At 34.4% G+C, this 20,720-nt stretch overlaps 3 protein-coding genes across 5 annotated transcripts; 2 read left to right on the forward strand and 1 right to left on the reverse strand.

The window, feature by feature from the left end:
- The first annotated feature begins 1,057 nt into the window (after window positions 1–1,057).
- LOC100809840 (histone-lysine N-methyltransferase CLF) lies at window positions 1,058–10,644 on the forward strand. Its single transcript, XM_006590589.4, has 18 exons — window positions 1,058–1,484; window positions 1,984–2,085; window positions 2,172–2,497; window positions 3,074–3,235; window positions 3,993–4,077; window positions 4,251–4,406; window positions 4,492–4,539; window positions 4,613–4,684; window positions 4,789–5,133; window positions 5,295–5,485; window positions 7,580–7,715; window positions 7,815–8,038; window positions 8,263–8,394; window positions 9,264–9,354; window positions 9,708–9,755; window positions 9,831–9,959; window positions 10,063–10,140; window positions 10,260–10,644. Exons 1-18 carry the CDS (start codon window positions 1,416–1,418, stop codon window positions 10,449–10,451), a joined length of 2,586 nt encoding a protein of 861 aa, XP_006590652.1. The 5' UTR covers window positions 1,058–1,415; the 3' UTR covers window positions 10,452–10,644.
- Window positions 10,645–12,631: 1,987 nt separating this feature from the next.
- LOC100810371 (PI-PLC X domain-containing protein At5g67130) lies at window positions 12,632–16,741 on the forward strand. 3 transcript variants are annotated; one of them, XM_003538763.5, is made up of 9 exons: window positions 12,633–12,914; window positions 13,031–13,153; window positions 13,238–13,378; window positions 13,634–13,732; window positions 13,831–14,134; window positions 14,218–14,441; window positions 14,537–14,623; window positions 15,466–15,944; window positions 16,510–16,741. In XM_003538763.5, the coding sequence occupies exons 1-8, from the start codon at window positions 12,786–12,788 to the stop codon at window positions 15,643–15,645; spliced, it is 1,287 nt and encodes a 428-aa protein (XP_003538811.2). In that variant the 5' UTR covers window positions 12,633–12,785; the 3' UTR covers window positions 15,646–15,944; window positions 16,510–16,741. The 3 variants fall into 3 exon arrangements, with proteins under 3 accessions (XP_040862554.1, XP_003538811.2, XP_014619328.1); XM_014763842.3 differs by lacking the exon at window positions 16,510–16,741 and adding an exon at window positions 15,250–15,357 and having other exon boundaries at window positions 15,466–15,608; XM_041006620.1 differs by lacking the exon at window positions 14,537–14,623 and having other exon boundaries at window positions 12,632–12,914.
- An 841-nt stretch (window positions 16,742–17,582) lies between these two features.
- LOC100791638 (F-box protein At5g67140) lies at window positions 17,583–20,720 on the reverse strand. Its single transcript, XM_014763843.2, has 5 exons — window positions 20,478–20,720; window positions 20,237–20,383; window positions 19,277–19,412; window positions 18,520–18,618; window positions 17,583–18,025 (listed from the first exon to the last, which is right to left on the reverse strand). The coding sequence occupies exons 1-5, from the start codon at window positions 20,564–20,566 to the stop codon at window positions 17,861–17,863; spliced, it is 636 nt and encodes a 211-aa protein (XP_014619329.1). The 5' UTR covers window positions 20,567–20,720; the 3' UTR covers window positions 17,583–17,860.

Raw genomic sequence — 20,720 nt, forward strand, 5'->3', positions numbered from 1 at the left:
TATCCATAGTTTACTCAAAATAGTTACTAGGGCCTGCGGTAGGAATGTTAGTTGACAACAGTAAAGGCTCGTCCAGTGGCAACCACCTCAACCTGGGGAGCACAAACTCAACGTCAATGGCAACTCTATTGGTAACTTGGACAAGGTGGGGTTTGGCGGTCTTATTTGCGACAATCATGGTCATTGGATTGTGGGCTTTTATGGATCATGTGGAATTTCATCCAACACATGCATAACTTCAAGCTATATACCGTGGCATTAATGTGGCTTGGCCTGAAGGAGTTCACCATCTAACTTGTGAATCAAATTCAAAAGTGGCTCTTCAACTCATCACGAATGGAGTCATTTCATCTTATTCCTTCCATCCTCTTATTCAGAATATTAAAAGTTTCCTCCACCTTCATTGGAAGACCACCTTGAGACACTCCATTCGTGAATGAAACACTTATGCTGATTCACTCATAAAAAAGGAAACTTTGAAGAATGATCATTTTCTTATTTTGGACACTTGTCCTTCTAGACTGAAATCTATGTTAATGACTGATATATTAGAAATCTTATTTATCCGACACCACTAGTCTTTTATTTTCTTCTTCTTATTTTTTGTATTTTTACAACATAAAAAAAAAGTATTATCAAGAGATAGAGATTAATTTCTTGAAGTGTTAAAATTTATTTAATAGAGATTATTTTTTTATACATAAAATTGATTTTTTACTAAATATTATTTCATACATATGGACTTAGAGGATCATATAATATATTTAACTATTAATAGAAAAATTTATTTGAACCAAATAAATATAGACATTTAATACTTTTAAGAGAGTCAGCTTTAATCCTTTATATTTGAATTGATGACTTGATTCAGAAATGTATTTTTTATTCAAACAAATAATCTGAAGTGTGAAAACCGAAAACAAGGATATACTAAAAAAAAAAACAAGGATATACTAAAAAAAAAAAACAAGGATATAATTTTTTATTCGTGAGTTCCAACAACGAAATTGAAGAAAAGAGGAGAAACGAAGGGAAGAAAATTAGCGAGGGAGGGGATAAAAGCGTAGTTTGCGTTTCCACAGTGCATATAAATTCAAAATCGCGTTCCCCCCATTCCAGTCACTTCCCCCAACAACCAAAATACCGAAAAATAAAAAATGAGAAGAAAAGATTAATAATAAGAAAAGGTGTCGTCAAAAGCGGCGGAAAAAAATTGAAAGCGTTTTTCCCTAATTTTGTTTTTTAAGGATTTTGAGACGTGACTTAGGGTTTCAACTTTCAACTCGCCCCGCCAAATCCACTCCCCAAACTCAAAGCCCTTCTCCATCGTCAATTCCACCTGCATGATTCGGATCTCGATCCGATTTTCATTTTCGATTCGGCTCCGATAAGCTCCGCCACCATTGCCGCCGTCAATGGCGTCGAAGCCTCCGCCTTCGCCCTCGCCCTCTTCTTCCAGATCAGAGCCTCTCGTTGATCTCTCCGTACTCTTTCTCTATATCTCTCCAATGCATTCATTATCTTATCCTCTCCCTAACTCATGCCAGCTAACTTGATTTTGCTTCGGATTTTTAGTTTTATTTCCGTTTTTGCTTCGATCTGGTTTTAATTATGTCTTTAATTTGCGTTTCTCTCTCTGGCTGCGTTTTTAACCTGTTGATGTTGCTTCAACATAAAACAGCTTGCTACATTTTTTTTTTTTGAGTAAATGCTTGCTAAAATAGGCTAAAAAATGGAGATGTACCTGCATTGTATATAGTGAAGGATATTCGAGATGTGGTTCGGTTTTCCAGCATTTACGGGAGTTCTTAATGAGCTTTTATAACTTTCTTGGTTCTATTGGTTACGGAAGATTATGGTTATTGAGTTGGAGTCTGTGCATTGGTTGTTGTCAGATGAATTCCTTCCTGCAATCATTACATGCTGAGAGTGACTAGCGGATTTGTTTGAATTGTGAGTGTGACTGCTATCGTTTCAATGCAGTCAAATAAAGTGGAGGATTCAAGTCCCGCTGGTAAAGATGTGTTACTGGTTATTGATTCTTTGAAGAAACAAGTTGCTGCAGAACGGGTTGTTTCTGTAAAGGTGTAATAGATGAACTTATGGCTGTAGTTCGTTTTTTATTTTTATTGGACTTTTTTTTCCCCTCATGATGTGCATTTGGATATCAGAAAAGAATAGAGGAAAACAGACAGAAGCTGGTTGGTGTCACTAACCATGTCTGCACAATGTCAATGGAGAGAAGGAACTTCAGCATTACTGATACGAATAGAAGTCTGGACCTACTTACAAAGAGGCAAAAAGATGCAATTGATATGCACAACGGTGTTCATGCGAGTAATGGTGATGTGGAGAGCAATGGCTATCATGACGATAGCCATGGTTCCACAGCAGTTCTTCTAGGGTCTAATGTTGCTGTAAAGAATGCTGTTCGTCCTATCAAGTTACCTGAAGTAAAAAAATTGCCTCCTTACACTACATGGATTTTTTTGGACAGGTTTGCTTGCCTTAATCTGTTTTTCTTTCCCATATATAACACCTGCAAGCTGTATGGTACTTAATGTTAGGTGGTCAAGAGCCAACAATAGCATAAACTCAGTGTTGCAAAAATGAGGCAGTTGTGGTTGATGAGTTGACATTGGACAATAAAAGGATCTTGAATGAGTGCATTAGAGAGAAAGTAGGGGTAGAAAATAGGAAAAGACAATTGAATTTTGCTTTAGGTGGTTTGGTTATGTGAAAAGATCCATTAAGAGAAGAGTGGATTGGATGGAGTAGAGTCCCTATAGTGGAGTGGGCCAAGGAAAACTCTAGGTAAAACCATTGGAAAGGACTTTTAGATATAAATGTACTTTCTGAGAATTTGGTTCATGACAGGACTTAATATTTTTGTAGTTCTTTATTAAGCACTCAAGTCTCTTTACTTATTTTGTGTTTACCTTTTCACATAGCACTCATCTTTCTTTTTATTCTATCGTAGTTTCACCTTTTCATCTCTATAGTTTTCTTCTATATTGATGCAAAAAATTGGATCTTTTGAAGATATTTGCTACTTGTGTTCATTCTGGTACAGAAATCAAAGAATGACCGAGGATCAGTCAGTTGTAGGCCGGAGACGAATTTATTATGATCAGAATGGTGGAGAAGCACTTATTTGCAGTGACAGTGAAGAGGAAACTATGGACGATGAAGAGGAGAAAAGACAATTTATAGAATCAGAAGATTATATACTTCGGTTGGTATAGCTTAGTAAACCATTATTGGTTGCTTTCACCGTTTCTTTTTCCTTGTCAGATCTTTTCTGTTAGTGTGTAAAATAAAATTGAAATGCATGCCTGACTGTATTGTGTCATGTTCATGAGGTTAAGCTTTTAGAGTAGGAAGCAATGTGTTTGTTCTGTCTCTTTCTCTTTCTGTGTTAATGTTATTCTGAAGTTATTTATTTATGCACTAAAAGAAAGACTCTAGTTTGTTTAAGCATTTTTTTTTCCCATTGGACCATTGCTCACTGTCTTTGAAGTATCACATGAGTTTACTATTTTGTGATTATTTATACATTGGAGCATATGTTGCGTTGCCTTTCAGTTGACCAAGAGAGAAGATTCTGATAGGATGATTTGACAGTTATTTTTTTGTTATTATATTTCCTGTTTACAGAAGGGATCAAAGAGGATCCTTGATTAGTTGAGTGTATAATTCAATCCTTTATTAGGAAAAGAAACTATTGCATACACTTATTATACTAATAGAAATATTATATGCTTGGTTTATCCTGCCAATTGATCTTGTTAAGATAAAAAACTCTTCAGTTACTTTGCACCCTTCTGCTGTGGTTTTTCTTTGAAGAAGCATTTTTTTTGTCATGTTTGTATCGTCATGAATTTCATGTTAGGATGTTTAGCCATTATGTTGCATCATATTACATATTGTTTTTCTTGTGTTGCATGACAGACAGATTTTTGGATTTCATAATGTCTGATTTGATTTTACAGCATGACTGTCAAAGAGTTTGGTTTAACTGACATTGTTCTGGAGTCGTTGGCTCAGTGTTTTTCTAGAAACACTAGTGAAATTAAGGTAAATTTTTGTCATTCATTGAATTGTTCCTCCATGTATTTTCTGCTTCTGCCATCTCTCTCCCGATTACTCTGATGAAAACTGGTCGTAGTGTAAGCTTTCGTCCAGCTGTTTCCCATTTGCTTTGTGCTGGCTTTACAGAGATATGAAACACCGTCAAACATCTTATACAGGCAAAGTATGAAACTCTCAGTATTCAAGACAATGCTGGTGGCTGTTCCAAGGCTGGGGATTCTGAAGAGAATTCTCAAAGTGGCAATTCTTTTCTGGAAAAGGATCTTGAAGCAGCTCTTGACTCTTTTGACAACCTCTTTTGTCGACGATGCCTTGTAAGTTTTTTTTTCCCATGAAGGCTCTGATAGCTTGCACCATCTTTCTCTCAATATCTCACTGGTTGCCATATTTTACTTGCAGGTTTTTGATTGTAGATTACATGGATGTTCACAAGATCTTGTCTTCCCTGTAATTACTATTTATTGGTTATTTTTCATGTAGTCTACAGTATCTATTGAGTCATGACTTGGTACTTTAACAGGCTGAGAAGCAACCTACATGGAACCCTCCTGATACTGAAAATGCATCCTGTGGGCCAAATTGTTTCCGATCGGTATGCATTTGTCTGTTTTTAGGGATCTATCCATCTATTATTATTATCGTTATTATTATTATTATTATTAACAATATACTCAATTTTCTTAAACCTTGATTCAGGTACTTAAGTCGGAAAGATTTGCCAAAACATCCTCTGCCCAGGCTGATGAACAGAAGTCCTCTGGTGGTGCTTTATCTAGGAAAAAATCTTCTGCTAAGAGGCGGATAAAATGTAGCCAAAGTGAAAGTGCTTCATCTAATGCAAAAAACATATCAGAGAGTAGTGACTCAGAGAATGGTCCTGGACAAGATGCTGTCTCAGCCTCACACTCAGCACCTCCTAAAACTAAACCTGTGGGGAAAGGTGGAATTGGTAAAAGGAACAGTAAGCGAGTGGCAGAACGAGTCCTAGTATGCATGCAGAAGCGGCAGAAGAAAACAATGGTTTCTGATTCTGATTCCATTGTAAGTAATGTTCTTCCTTCGTTTAAGAAACTTGCATTTTGATTCAATTATAACCAAACCAGATAATGAAGAAACAATATTTTACCACATAAATATGTTAAATTTCTTTGGACGGCAAGATATAGAAGGAATTGATTCATAATAATCTGTAAATAATGCAGAGTGAAGCTCTTGACCGTTCATCGAATGATATGGTCACTGACCCACATGCCATGAGCAGTGAAGACAACACGAGGAAAGAAGAGTTTGTAGATGACAATGTTTGTAAACCAGAAATCACTGATAATAAATCTTGGAAAGCTCTTGAAAAGGGACTTTTAGAGAAAGGAATGGAGATTTTTGGTAGAAACAGGTTAGCTTATGTTTGGATTGGGGATGCTTGGCTTATTTTTCTTTATAAGTATATAATATAACGTAATGCATGGATGGTGTAATTAGTGCTGGTGTGAAAATAATTAAGCATGCAAGAGTATGACCACTTGTCCAAGTGTTTATATGAAGTCAAGCATGTCTTCAGTCAATTACATGGGGAATGGATGGGTAACATTTTGAAGTACTGAGTCAACTTTGTTCATAATTGTTCTGGTTCAAAATGCACAGATTGATTTGGTTGATAGGATTTCATTTTTTTAAATCATATTCTTGAAAACAGTCTCTATACTTGGCTACTTGAAATAAGCACAAGCTGCATGATGATGGAAATATATATCTCATTTTTATTTATCAAGTATATAAGGAATAGCTTTTTAAAATGGAAACTGGCAGGGGTGTTTGAGGCTTACTTATTAACCAGATTAAACCTACACGATGCATGGGAGGTTAGACAAAAATGTTTAGGGTTAGTTTTATGAGAGAACCTATTTAATATTTAATTCTAAATAGTTATGCAAATTATTAGTTCATTTAGAAAAGAAAGTCTAAATGTACATCTGTGCATTGGACTGACACCTATTATAAAAAGCAAAAGGTCAGGTTCATACTTATGTCGAACATTTTTAAAATGTGGAATTTTTTAGGATTGTGTGTTTTTAATTGCTTAAATCCAATACACCATAAAGTAAAAGTAGAAAAACCACTTACCTAATGCCTGTTTTTTTTGTTGTTGTTGAGGGTTTTCTTAATCTGAATTTTCTGAAGTCTAGAATTTTTGCCTAATGAAAGTTTGGTAGCATAACATTTATCAAATTTAAACAATCAATTTCCTCTATACTTGGAATTTAATTGGTATATGTTAGTATAAAAGAATTTTACAGTATCCACCTGAAGGACATGTCATTCTTTATTTTACCTTTATTTTTCTTATAAAGAGTGGAGTGGCAACAAATAATACAACAACAAAAGCCTTATCTCACTAGGTGAGATCTGCTAGATAGATCACATTATGCCATTTGACTCACTTAAAGACCAAATCTGAAGTAGTAACAAGAAATGATGTATTAAAATATCAGTGAATGGCAGTTTGAAACTATTTTAAGTAACTGTTTATACCGATTAAATTCATATACTTAACTATACCAAACATCTATTTTACTTATTGTAATTTGTAATCCTACGTATTTGTTACAATGATAAACTATTTCATTAATACTCCTTCCGGTCCTTTATATAAGAAACATGGGCCCACTTTTAGGTGTATTAGTTGTAATTTTTTTATACCCTTAATTTATTGTGAAATCTATTAATGAGACAGCCACTCATTACCCATGTAGGTGGATGTATTTATTGGTTTAATAACAATATAAGCCACATTCATTGTGGGAAAATTATTCCTTTAATTATGTGTAGTGTCATTAAATATAGCTACTACTCAGACTATTTAATTCTATGGGTATTTTTGGAATAAAATTTAAACTCATCACACTATTAATTAAAATTAACTACTTTTATTGGTCTTCGTGAACTGGTTATTCCTTTCTTATGTAAAGGACTGGAAGTATTTTGTAAATCTATCTCCATTTCTCAATATGTTGGTAGTATGCTTCAAGCACCTAGAACCTTCCAATGAACCATGAAACCAAAGTTCTAGTAGAACCTAAAATTAGTATTTATTGCCACTATTCTGAATTTAATGGCTGATGGTCCATTCCTTTAATGAGAAAGTGAACGAAACTGGTATATTGAATAGCTTAGTGAAAACTGGGAAGATGTTTAAAGAATAAATGAGGTGTTCTCTCTATAGCTCTAACTTCTGATTTAATAAATTATAAATACAGGGTAAATTACAGATTCTTCATGTGGTTGGGTCAACTTTAATTTTATCACATGTAGTTTAGAATGCGTCACTTTGCCCACTCGTGTCTTGTTTGATGCTTGCTTATGTTTGAATTTGTCTCTTTTAACTATGACGGGTTAATAGTGATCTCCCCAATATCTTTAAACATAATTTTTCTCTTTCTTGACTGTCAAATCACCTATTAAGTGACAACTTTTTGCTTTCTTACTGCAGTTGCTTAATAGCTAGAAATCTCTTAAATGGCCTAAAGACGTGTTGGGATGTTTTCCAATACATAAATTGTGAAGATGGAAAGATGTCTGGTCCTCCTGGGGATGTTGCAAATTCCCTCATGGACGGCTATTCCAAGGTTAATTTAATGCAATTATACTTAGTGTACTTTTCACTTTGCTTTTTCTTTCTTGCAAATAGTGCTTAACCGATCCAATTTTGGTAAAATGAATGTAAGGGTAATAATGAAGTGAGACGAAGGTCTAGATTCTTACGTAGAAGAGGAAGAGTCCGTCGATTGAAGTACACCTGGAAATCTGCTGCTTATCATTCAATTAGGAAAAGGATTACAGAGAGAAAGGATCAACCCTGCCGACAGTATAATCCATGTGGTTGCCAAACGGCTTGTGGAAAGCAGTGTCCTTGTCTTCAAAATGGAACCTGCTGTGAGAAGTACTGTGGGTAAGCTTTTGAGGTTGCTAAATAGAACCTTGATGAAAGAGAGGCATTTAGAATTGTAGTGTTTGGGGATTTTCTACATTCCACGCTGGTTTCACAAATTCTAGGGATTATTGTACTTATAGTTTACACGGATATTTTATTGTGACTTGCCTACCTGACAGCACATGCATCCAACATCCGTTAATTCCTGTGATGATTTCCTTTTTCCCCCTTTTCATATCAAGATGCCCCAAGAGCTGCAAGAATCGATTTCGTGGCTGTCATTGTGCTAAGAGTCAATGCAGAAGCCGTCAATGTCCATGTTTTGCTGCAGATAGGGAATGTGATCCAGATGTTTGTAGGAATTGTTGGGTCAGGTGAGATTTACTTGTTTGTGTTTGTGTAGCATTGCTCTGTCATCTGTAAGATTCATACCTTTTGCTTTTAGATGGCAATAATTAATTTTCATATATGGGATGGATGGTATGATTTCTTATATTCCTTGGAAGTAATTATTTTACAAGCATGTAATTGTTGACTTAAAGAAACAGGTCTCATGGGATGAAAAGAAAAATAAGTAGAGGTGATTACTGAGTTAGTATTGCAAAACATAGTTTGATATATAATCTTAACATGCGATAATGATCAAAATAATTTTTTGACTAATGAGTTTCTTAATTAAGAATGATCGGTGCTGATTAGAAGTTTTTAGAGCTAATTTTCGTTGCTATTTTTTTGGGATGAGATATAATATGATTTATGCTTTTCATTGCTAATTTTTATTTATGTTTATGAAAGAGCAGATTATGTGTGTTTGTATTCTTGCTGATTTTTATCAATCCTTAAGTGAGATCTTGATAAAAAAGATAGAATCTTGAACTAGTGTGCTCCGATAATTTTAATTTTAACTTCCTAGTTTTTATGTTGATCCTTGATAGTAATTTTATGTGTATATTTAAGATTTCTCAGACCTGCCTCATCATTATAAACTTAGTCATAATTTTAACCTGTTGAATTGATTGTTCCGTCAACTAAATGTCTGTTATAATTTCCTCACACAATGATGGATCTGAATAATTATTTGGCTGTTAGGAAAAAAATTGATTTTATGTCTGTTTTCAGGACTTCTCTGCCTTTCTTCTTAAGTGCTTATACTATATTATTCCTGTTACGTTGATTACTAGTCTATCTCAAGTCTCTGTTTGCTATGATACATTTTGCTATTTGGGTCTTATTATTGTTGCAGTTGTGGCGATGGTACACTTGGGATTCCTAGCCAAAGAGGGGACAATTATGAATGTAGAAACATGAAGCTTCTTCTCAAACAACAGCAAAGGGTAAAATTATTTGACTGCCTTTTCCTGTCTTACCTCTTTGAAATCTTACACTGGTATTTAGATTTGTTTACTTTCTGTCTGGCAAATTTATGCTTCTATCAAAATAAGAGACATTTATTATGATTGAGAGAAGTGGATGGAATCATGCTTAGAAATGAAACTCCCTGTGTAGACATATAATTCTCCTCATGGGGATGTGATTTTGCATGGACTTTGGTCTATCCAATATAACAATCTTCTTTGTTCTCAATATTTTCTGTGTCTGTTCTTTGTTTTGCTAATTGTACTTGAAGATCAGTTCTTTTCTATTATATTTGCTGTGATGGCAATTAACATCTAATATGCTTACACAGGTTCTTCTTGGAAGGTCTGATGTATCCGGCTGGGGAGCCTTCTTAAAGGTATTCTCCAGTAAATGATCCTATATGGTTATGCACTGTTTTTCCTTTTGCTAATGCAATCTGTTCACCCTCCAGAATAGTGTTGGTAAGCATGAATACCTTGGAGAGTATACTGGAGAGTTGATTTCTCATCGGGAAGCAGATAAGCGAGGAAAGATATATGACCGTGAAAATTCATCTTTTCTCTTTAATTTGAATGATCAGGCAAGCTTTTACGACTTTGCATCTTTTGTGGGTGATAAGTTCTTTATGTTACATATATATGCATGTATCAAACATAGGATGAACAAGATTGTTGTATATGCAGTTTGTTCTTGATGCTTACCGAAAGGGTGATAAATTGAAGTTTGCGAACCATTCTCCTGACCCAAATTGTTATGCAAAGGTATTTATGAGTTCTGACCTTTTTCAAATGTGTTATTTATTGGAGCTCTATTTCACATTGCATTGAGTATTCCTAGGTTTTCAGCGTCATTCACAATCTCTAAATGCTTAAACTGGCAGGTTATTATGGTTGCTGGAGATCATAGGGTAGGCATTTTTGCCAAGGAACGGATTTGTGCCGGGGAGGAGCTGTTCTATGATTATCGTTATGAGCCAGATAGGGCTCCTGCGTGGGCTCGGAAGCCAGAGGCATCTGGATCAAAAAAAGAGGATGGGGCTCCTTCAAGTGGTCGTGCAAAGAAGCTTGCTTAATGGGTGTTTGTTCTTCAAAAATCAATTCTTTTAAGTTATTCTTTAACACGTAGGGGAAGCAATCTCATTGGTAGCGGAAAGAAGTATTGTTTTAAGTTTTTTGTTCGTAGCAAGGCCGTGCAATTGTTGCTGCATAGGTAACTAACTACATTTAAACAATTCATTTTAATATTAATCGACTGTATATTCACCATTCCAAACGGAAAATACAAGCTTAATCAAAATTCCATGCAATTCTTTCCCGGAGGGAAATGGGCAAATGCAAATCAGAGATGCGCATATCGTTTACAATTCTTACAATAACATTTGATCGATTCAATCGTTGAAATTAACAAATTATTATGTTGTTGCTTAGGGGCTTTGCCCCTCTTTGTAACAAAAAAAAAAAATTATGAAGATTTTGTAAGTCATTTCTAGTGGTAAATATGTTTTTACGATATAAATATATATATATATATATATATATATTTTTTAAATAATGTACATTACCAAAATATATTTAGATTGTAAAATGCCCTAGGCTAATGTACTTGTAAAAGCATGATGAGTATGATAGTTTTATACTAGGTAAATGTTGTAAGTTTTTTTTTTTTAAAAAAAAATTGGTGTACAACAAATAGATTTAATGTGTTGCCATCGTTTACTTAGTTAAGCTCTTATTAAATAAATATTATTTGCAAATATCCAAGTATTTTATAATCAAAGAATAATATAATTAAATTATTTTTATACAAGCTGTAATTCTTTTTATATATTATTTTGAGAATTTATTGAAATAAGTAAAAATAACTTACGAACACATTATAAACTCTTAAACATTTAAATAAGTGTTTATGCGATAAGATAAATTTAAATTAAGTATAGATAAGTTCTTCTATATGTATCCTTAAGTTTTTCTGTTGATTTCAACATAGCCTAGTTCACAAAACATTAGCATGCATCCATTTGGGTAAGTATATACCCAATTAGTGACTTCTATAACAATTACTTTGATCAATCTATTTCTTTATATAGGTTTTCAAAAACAAGAAGACAATAACTGTTTTATAATCAAATGGATCATATTAGCATTTATGCTTTAAATTTTAAGACACTACAACGGAGTACAAACTAATTTTCATTAACGTAATACATTATGAGAATGATACGCATGATATAATTATCCGCTTAGATAGTTTAATTGCATAAAATATTTTTGACAAACGCTGTCATCGATAGTTAATAATATATATGTTAAGTTTTTAGATTATTAAATTATTTAAGATGAGCTGAGTTGTTCTTTTTCCCAATGTTATTGAAAGCTTTTTTTGTTTTTTTTAATGTGAAGTTGAAAGCTCATTTCTTATTTTTGCTACTTCGTCATTAGGTGCTCTGCTCACAATAATATTGTAATAATTAAACATAATTTTTTGAAGCCTATAGTTATTTTTAAATGAATAAGTTGAATGTTAGAAATGATTAACGAATGAATGATTTTTTTTTTTCAAATACCTTTGTAATTGATCATTATGAATTTATGAATTGTATTTTACCCATTAATTATAATATAACTTAAAGTTTATCCAAAAGTCTAAACCATCGAATTGAGACTCTTTCTTGAATGCAAAAATTCCATTAGAAATAATACTTGTTTAGTCCAGAAATAATCATAGGCATGGAGTGTCGTATAACATTGATAATAAACACCTGTTTTTTGCCCAGAGATTATTGATATTAAACAACTTGAATACCAAATTATGATATATTGCTGAGCCTGTTGTCTGTACACGTACACGTGACATATGAATACGGGCATGAAATTGCATGGTTTGTTGCCTATCATAAAACGGTGCCTCCAGCCACCACCAGCAGAAGCAACGTACCCCACCACGTGAAAAAGCATAATAAAGAGAGAGATCCCAGCCCTAGGGAGAGCAATATCAGAAAGTAGCAGAGTATGTAGAACAAGCAACTTAAGGATGCATTTATTTGAAGAGGAAGAGAATGAAAAATAAGAATAAAATTATTGTCAGATTCATATTTTTATATTTATTTTCTTTTCTTTTTTTTCCTACCAAACAGAACCCATGTGTCAAGGCTAACCCATGTTGTCGGCCTTGTATTAAATAAACATTTTTCTTATCTTAATTCAAATAATATAATAAAGTGCATTACATAATACACACATAAACGTTAAGCAATCGCCTCAAAATACGAGAAAAACTAAAGGTTACAAAGCCGAAACTTTGATCAACCTCTCTCTCTCCTCTTGCACAGTAAAATCTCTTTCTTTTCCTTTCAACTTTTAAGTTTCAACCTTTCCTCTCTCTCTCTCTCTGGTGTGGTGGTGGTGCCATGCCCATGTGCTCGCGTTTGTTGGATTCCCGTACCAAATGCAGAGCCTCAGCCCCTACCATCTTTGCCCCACTCTTCTTCTCCCTCTTCCTCACCTCTTCCGCCGCATGCTTTAATGGAAATTGCCAGGTATTTAAGGTTTCCACTGAGTTATGATATGATATGATCCATCCATGCAAACTACAACTACTGCTTGTTTTAAGATTCATAAGCTGAAATGAAAATATTATTGCCATAATTCGCAGGTTCTGGAAGCATGTACAGCTGCCACCGATTGTGGGCCAGGCCTCTATTGCGGCAATTGCCCCGCTTTGGGCAGGACTCGGCCCGTTTGCACCAGAGGCCAAGCCACCATCGTTACATCTCTCGTAACCTCCAACAACACAACATAACATGTCTCACTGATAACAACAGCATTAACTGTCTCTTTTATTTTTGTTGGGGACATGCAGGTGAATGGTTTGCCCTTCAACAAGTACTCGTGGATCATGACTCATAATTCGTTCAGCATCGTGGATGCGCCACCTTTGCCTGGAGGAGTTCAGAGACTCACCTTTTACAATCAAGAAGACACTGTTACTAACCAGTTGAGGGTATGTCTTCTTGTGTCCTCTTTTGTGAGATTCCTCGGAGAAACAAAACGTCACATCGTTTTCTTCTTCATTTTGCATTTTCTGGATTCTTTTTCAGCCTCACCATCAAGGGAAGTCACTGATTTTAATTTTATATGTACATAGCTTCAGGATGAAGGAAATTTAGTGATATTAACTATTATATGCACATAGGTATTTATAATTTACTTGTTTCTTTAGTGATTCTTATTCATTTGTTTGATGAATGTTGCTTAGAATGGAGCGAGAGGATTGATGTTGGATATGTACGACTTCGAGAATGATATCTGGCTTTGTCATTCATTTCGAGGGCAATGCTTCAACTTCACTGCATTTGTAATCTAACTGTAACCCCCCTCTTTGTTATTCAATGTACTATCTAAATTTGCTTTTGTGGGGATTTGTCTAATGTGTCATGCCGAAAATGTTCTCAGCAACCTGCAATAAATACTTTGAGAGAAGTGGAGGCATTCTTGACTCAAAACCCGACAGAGATCGTCACCATTGTAATTGAGGATTATGTGCATACTCCGAAGGGGTTGACTAATCTATTCAGAAATGCTGGACTTGATAAATATTGGTTTCCTGTGTCTGATATGCCTAAAAAGGGAGAAGATTGGCCCACTGTAACAGAGATGGTTCAAGTGAATCACCGACTTCTTGTTTTCACTTCGGATGCTTCAAAGGAAGCTGAAGAAGGAATAGCTTATCAGTGGTCTTACATGGTTGAGAATGAGTGTAAGTGCAATGTCATTGTAACATGGATATCTCTATTCTGCATGATATGAAATGACAACCTCATAATTTTCTCTGACTTGCAGCTGGAGATCCTGGAGTTGAAGGGGGTTCTTGCCCGCATAGAAAAGAATCAAAGCCGCTAAATTCTAGAAGTGCATCACTTTTCTTGCAGAATTACTTTCCAACAGATCCAGTTGAAGCTGACTCATGCAAAGAGCATTCGGTTCCACTTGTTGATATGGTGAACACATGTTACAAAGCTGCAGGGAATGTGTTGCCTAACTTCCTAGCAGTTAATTTTTACATGGTATTCCTCATTCTTCTGTGTTGTTTATTCCAATTCAATAATACAGAAAATTCCTCGCATATCCAGTTTAGAATTCTAAATGAAATTTCATGCAGAGGAGTGATGGTGGTGGTGTTTTTGATATCGTGGATAAAATGAATGGCCATTCATTGTGTGGCTGTAATACAATCTCTGCTTGCCAGGTTTGCTTGCATTTCTTATCCAGATATGTATTGGCTTGATGCCATTTGTTTGTGAACTTTCTTCTTTATTCTGATAATTTCTTATTTCATACGTCTTGTATTCTCAGTGAGTGGAACCTAATTTAGAATAATTTCAGGCCAACTTTATGGAATTCATCTTTGATTGATAGTTGATTGTACACATGAACAAGAAACATCAGGCCTTGAGATTATATACTTTCTAGCCTGACCCTTTATGTACATAACATTATATCAATTTGATTCAGATACTCTGTCTGAATTTGAGGAAGACAGTTGGTCAGTCATCAAATTTAAAATATCCCCATATGAAATTCTGTGAGTGTGTTATTGAAAGTAGCCAATCATAATGCAAGAGATAATCAATCTAGAGTTGGGGAAAGAAAGGTTTAGTTTTAGTTATTGTTGAAAGTAGCCAAAATTTAAAATCATGGTATCCTTTGACTGTTTACTAAAAATTTACTTTTAGCTCTTGGGAGTCTTTTATGATGGTTTTATTATTTCTGCCTCTATTTTTCTATGTTAAACTCTAAAATAAAGAGAGAAATAAGCTTCTGCATAACTACTTTCTTTACCAAAGATGTCTGGCCCTCACATAAAAATTGCAGAATTTTGGGTATAGTTGGTGTTGCATCATTTGACAAGGTGTCTGGCCCTCACATAAAAAGTGCAGAATTTTGGGTGTATGATAAGTTGGTGTTGCATCATATGACAAGGTGGAATTCTTGATGTGCATGGATTTCTATCATAGCACTGGTTCTACCTGTGCATTTTGATCATAAAAATTTATCGCAGACAATTACATAATTACTGCGATTTTACAGGAGGGAGCACCTTTTGGATCTTGCAAGAACATTGCTGTACCTAATACAAGTCCAGTGACCAACACAGCTGGAAGCTTTACAGGATCTGTTCAGTTCTCCAGATCAGCTTCACCAGTCCATTCTCCAAATTGCTGGTGTTTCCTCGTGTTTTACTTCCTGCTTATTGCTGTTTTATTGTAACTGTGACGAGTATTATTGTATACCATATGCAAGCTAAGTCTCAAGTGAAGCTCTTAGTGTTATAATATTTACGTATTTATGTATCATAAGTGAGCTTTCTTTATAAGCGGGGTTTCTAGTGTTTTAGTATGTACACTGAAATACTGCCTCCAACAGTGAAATGTCATAGAACTGCTTATAGGCTAGAAATTAGATAAAACAAAATTTTGGAATTGCTGAGGCTATAATCAAGGATCAGTGAGGTCATCTGAGGTAGATGGTAACCAAGAAAGGCTAAGAACGCATCCAGAGCAGTTCAGGTATGTCGTATGTTTTTCAGTATATAACTCAATTTCTAGATGTTGGAACTCTGGATGGCCACATTTCCTTTTCGGTTATTGCATTTAGGTGCATAACATGGTTGGAAAAATGATTTGATAAAATAGTTACATGTGTTAGCCTGAAGTTATTGACCAAGCTCTTGTTAGGTGCTTTATTTCTTTCAATTTTATTTATATGGATATGTTAAGATGTCACAAATTTGACAAGTTAAAAATCATCTTGCTTAAGCTTTGCTACCAATCTTCATGAATCATGATCATGTTGGATCAGAGAATTCTTTTTCTCTAGGGTGTTTGGGATTCAACCTGCAATTTGCAATATTTGATAACCTACCCTTATTTACACACGAATAGCTAGAAGGCTGAGTTTACTTGGTTCAAGTTTCCAAGGGTTGAAAAACCTTTCTTACATTGTTGTTTATGGTTCATACTATGATGGCTCTCCATTGTGATAGTGGATATGATGTCTTAGCTGGTAGCCCTAACTAATGTTATGTAACACCCCCTTATTATAATTTTAATATTTCCCCTTATTGTGTTTCAGGATTTGTACCAAGGTAACATTAGTCAACGACAGAATAGGAAATTTGCAATATAGGATCAGGATGGCTGAAAGCTCCTGGTCATTGTTACGGGCTTACGGTTTCTTGCAATTGTATAATGATGATTCTTATCACCTGCCTTTCCCTTTCCACTTCTGTATTGATGTTGAAACAATATAGTGGTTTCTCCTACATTTTAACCATATAACCTTATAGTTAATAGTTAACAGTTAATATGGAGCATGGATATTTTAGTTTAACAGAGGGACTTGCATGAGGTTTGCGCAGCTTTCAAAATCAGAACATCGTGTAGATTTGTTGTTACACTATTTAATCATGAGCAAATACCATCTGGAAGTTGAGTTTCCAACTCAATAACCTGATCCATTCCATCTGTTAGGACAATATCTCTATCAGCTATCAGATTTCAGACCGGCTTTTGTTCTCTTGGATTAGAAAATAGAAATGGTATCAATATCAATGTTGAATACAATATAAGGCCTAGATATAATAAATGTCTAAAATAAACAATAGCATATATGAAATAAAATATAACTAATTGTACATGTAATATTAAATATTTTATAATAATCTTAATTAAATCTCAGTTAATTACATTTTTTTAAAAAATAAGTGTCTCAAATAATAAAATTTTCTTTAAAAACATAACATATAGAAATATCATAGTAATAACTGAATAACATAATAATCTTAAATACTTATGCCAAAGTTCGGTGTTTGATTTCTTTATTTTTTTTCCCGCTTGATATGACTTTATCAGACAAAGATCTTTTAAAATATGCAAAAATGCAGAATCATCAATATATGCTAGTATATGAATGGGAAAATCAACTTGTCTTGTCAGGTTAAGTAAACTTTTCAACAAACACAGAATGCAATGAATTAAAGAAGCAAACTTTGTGTAAAAAAGTTGCTAAAAAGTTAAGGCGTACAAGTTAATAATACCTTGTGGAAAAAATTTAATTATTTTAGCTTGTTAATTTATTTTATTTTCTTCTTTCTTAAATACTTGTTGAGCAATTTATCTAAAGTATGTAGACATAATACACTTCTATACTTTTAATGCAACTTCCATATATATAGTCGGTAGATGGAGACTTTCAAATATATACACTAAATGAATCAATAAAGTACAATAAACGTTGATTATGACTTGTTTTATGAATTGATCCTTTACAGTAAATAGCAACTTGATTAAGTACAATATATATACACTGTCACAGAATATTTCCTATAAGAAGTGGATTTTGACATATACATAAAAAATTAAGCAGTGAAAATACCGCTGTTATTGGAGCACCTTGAACTCCATTCTATAAAGGCAGTCCAGTTTCAAACTTTTATCTGAAGGGCTGGACTTACAATAAGTAAATTATTGAGGCACTCCACAGGAACTCTTGTTCCCCACACATTCATTGATTTGAGCTTCAAACATTGATCAACTAGCGCAAAAAGCCCATTCTCCGTTACATGACGACAGCTCCAAAGAACAATGGTCTGAACAAAAAACAAGAAGCAATCATGTTAATGCAATGGAATACCACAAACATTTAAAGCCAGTAAAGATTGATGATCAGGCTAACATACACTAAATATAGACAGAGTGAGATGAATGAAATGCCATTTCTAAACAACATAAAGAGTAAATAGTCTGATGCACTAATGTATGAAGAAGAAGATAAACCTAAAATGATTTTTACAGTATTATTCAATCATAAGTTGCCAAGTATGATAAATTTATTAACGTTTACAATAACTATTTTACAAGTCATAAGCACCATGGTTTCTGATTGTATGACAATGTCAAACCTTTTGCACTAATAGTGCATAAAATGAAACTCAATGGTAAATTGGAATGATTATTTTCTCTGTTGACCATGAGCATCAATGAAAAACCTTTGCAGAATGCACTTATTTTTCCCACCCTTTTGTTATGGGAGAAGGAGAATAATTCAACAGAAAAGCCTAACATTTGATTTCTTACAACTTACCTCCAACTTTGGACAACTTCTTGCAATGGTAAACAGAGATTCATCTGTGATAAACGTACCACCAACATTCAGACGTTGTAAAGATCTAGTTCTGGATATCTGTTAGAATAGTTGTCATCAGAGAAGCAAAAGGAATTAAAGATAGAACAATACTTCCATTGACTTATAGTGTGTGTGTGGTTTTTCTTTGGAATAAGTCTCAAACATTGGTTTGGTGGCAAAAGCTTGTCTGCTGTAACTTTTGCCCAAATCACGGTTTTGGGTTCTCAACTGAAATCCAAACACGCTATTAGCCTTGCAAAGGATGTAGAAACACCCAAAATAACAATTCATCAACCTGACACTATCTGCTTAATCTAGTCATAAATAGCCTTAAATTCCCAAGATTCATCTAATTGATCCCAACTGTCATAATCTGGTGCAAAATGAATGTCATCCCATTCATGGTGTTGTAGAAAACCAAAATTCTCAATACAAAAAATGAATGACAAGTGTGAGAGAAGTCTCATTGAGTAAAAAAAGACAAGTTGAGTAACATATGCGGGAATACCAATATACCTAACGCTATGAGATTTTAGATTGGATGTAATGTCAATTTCACTTGTATAATATGCTTGTGACACATTAATAAAGATTTTCCGGGAGCTGAAGACAAGTATTGTGTTTTAGTCCCATCCTATTTCCTAACAAGTCATTCCAAGCAGATATTTCCCACACCCCAAACATTTTAAGTTACAAAAGCAGAACAATAACATACCAATTGAACAACACCTTCATCTGTGATGCCAGTCAAACCCCACAATGATATAGATGTGAGATTGCTGATACACTTAGCAAAAGATATTCTGAGAAGTCCAGCATCAGTTATTTGGCAACCCCAGCAGCTCCTCGGTCTGCAAATACAAAAGACAATAAATGTTGTTCATCTTAGATCTACATTCTTGACATCATGACAACTCGTCAGCTTATAACCGGTGATAAACTATCAAACTCAACTATTGCTTTTTTCAGGTGCCAAATTTTAAGTATCGAAGTCAATGGCACACCTAAGATGGATAATCTAGTCTTTTTAATCACTATTTGCTATTGTACGAAACATCCCTCACTCCTATTCAATATAGGCATCTCCATATCAGAAAACTTAATACAAAAGAGAAAATAAAGTAAAATGACTACTGTTCTATTACCCTAACCCTCCCACAGTGCCACCACATATCTGGAGAAAAAAAGGTTAGAGATATGGCTTAAGGCAAATGGTGCGGATTCAAATAAAACACAAATACGGCTTTTACTTAAGAGTTCAAAAATCTAGCAGAATCCCATTTCTCTGATTACCATTTTACGTATATACACAATTCAGTTGCAATTTAAATCACTACAACAGTCACAGTGAAAGCCTATGCTTTCAAACAAAGCATCATGTTATCCATCTATCCCTAAATAAGCATGTTATCAACCTTCTCCAAATACTACCAGTCACCAGAGGTAATTGCCAATTCAACTCCTCGTACAATCAAAATTTATAAACTCAAATTTACAATCCATCTCCAAAGCTCGGGAAATCAATACAGAAAGTTCACTTTGATGTTTAAGAAAGACCATCAACATCAAAGGGAAGATGTCAGAAACATTTTACCATCCTTATAGAACAGAAAGGAATTGAGGGTCTGAAAAAGAAAAAGAAAGAAAGAAAGGCATATATAATATATATGCATACATTTCTAGTTTAGTGAGGTTGTAGGCATGAAAAACAAGGCGAGCAGTGGAGTCATCATCCATCTTCCAACCGGCAAAGCTGAGATTGTGTCTCCGAGCAAGAGACTCCTTCACCCCTTGTTTCCATTTCTTGCAAACACCACTTGCCCTTGTTGCAAACACCACATCCACACGAAACGATTGGTGAATGAATTATATATTAAAACAATGAAATGAAACACTCATATATGCTTAGTGCTTACTGTGCCAAATCAGTGAAGGAAGTGAACAGAACAAAAATATGAGCCAACAGGTCAATTGGCAAGCGATCAATCTCTGCCTCAACATCCATAACTAAGGTTTGGCTACTCAAACCACTGGACCTTCACCTCAAAGATCAAACCTTTAACTCTTCCTACTTCTGTTCTGTTCTGATGGAAAGCCAAGTAATATAATTAATAATACACACACCCGAACAAGCCAAGTGAAAAAGTGTCCTCATGTTT

This window comes from Glycine max, chromosome 11, assembly GCF_000004515.6.
Source record: "Glycine max cultivar Williams 82 chromosome 11, Glycine_max_v4.0, whole genome shotgun sequence".
Taxonomy (NCBI): domain Eukaryota; kingdom Viridiplantae; phylum Streptophyta; class Magnoliopsida; order Fabales; family Fabaceae; genus Glycine; species Glycine max.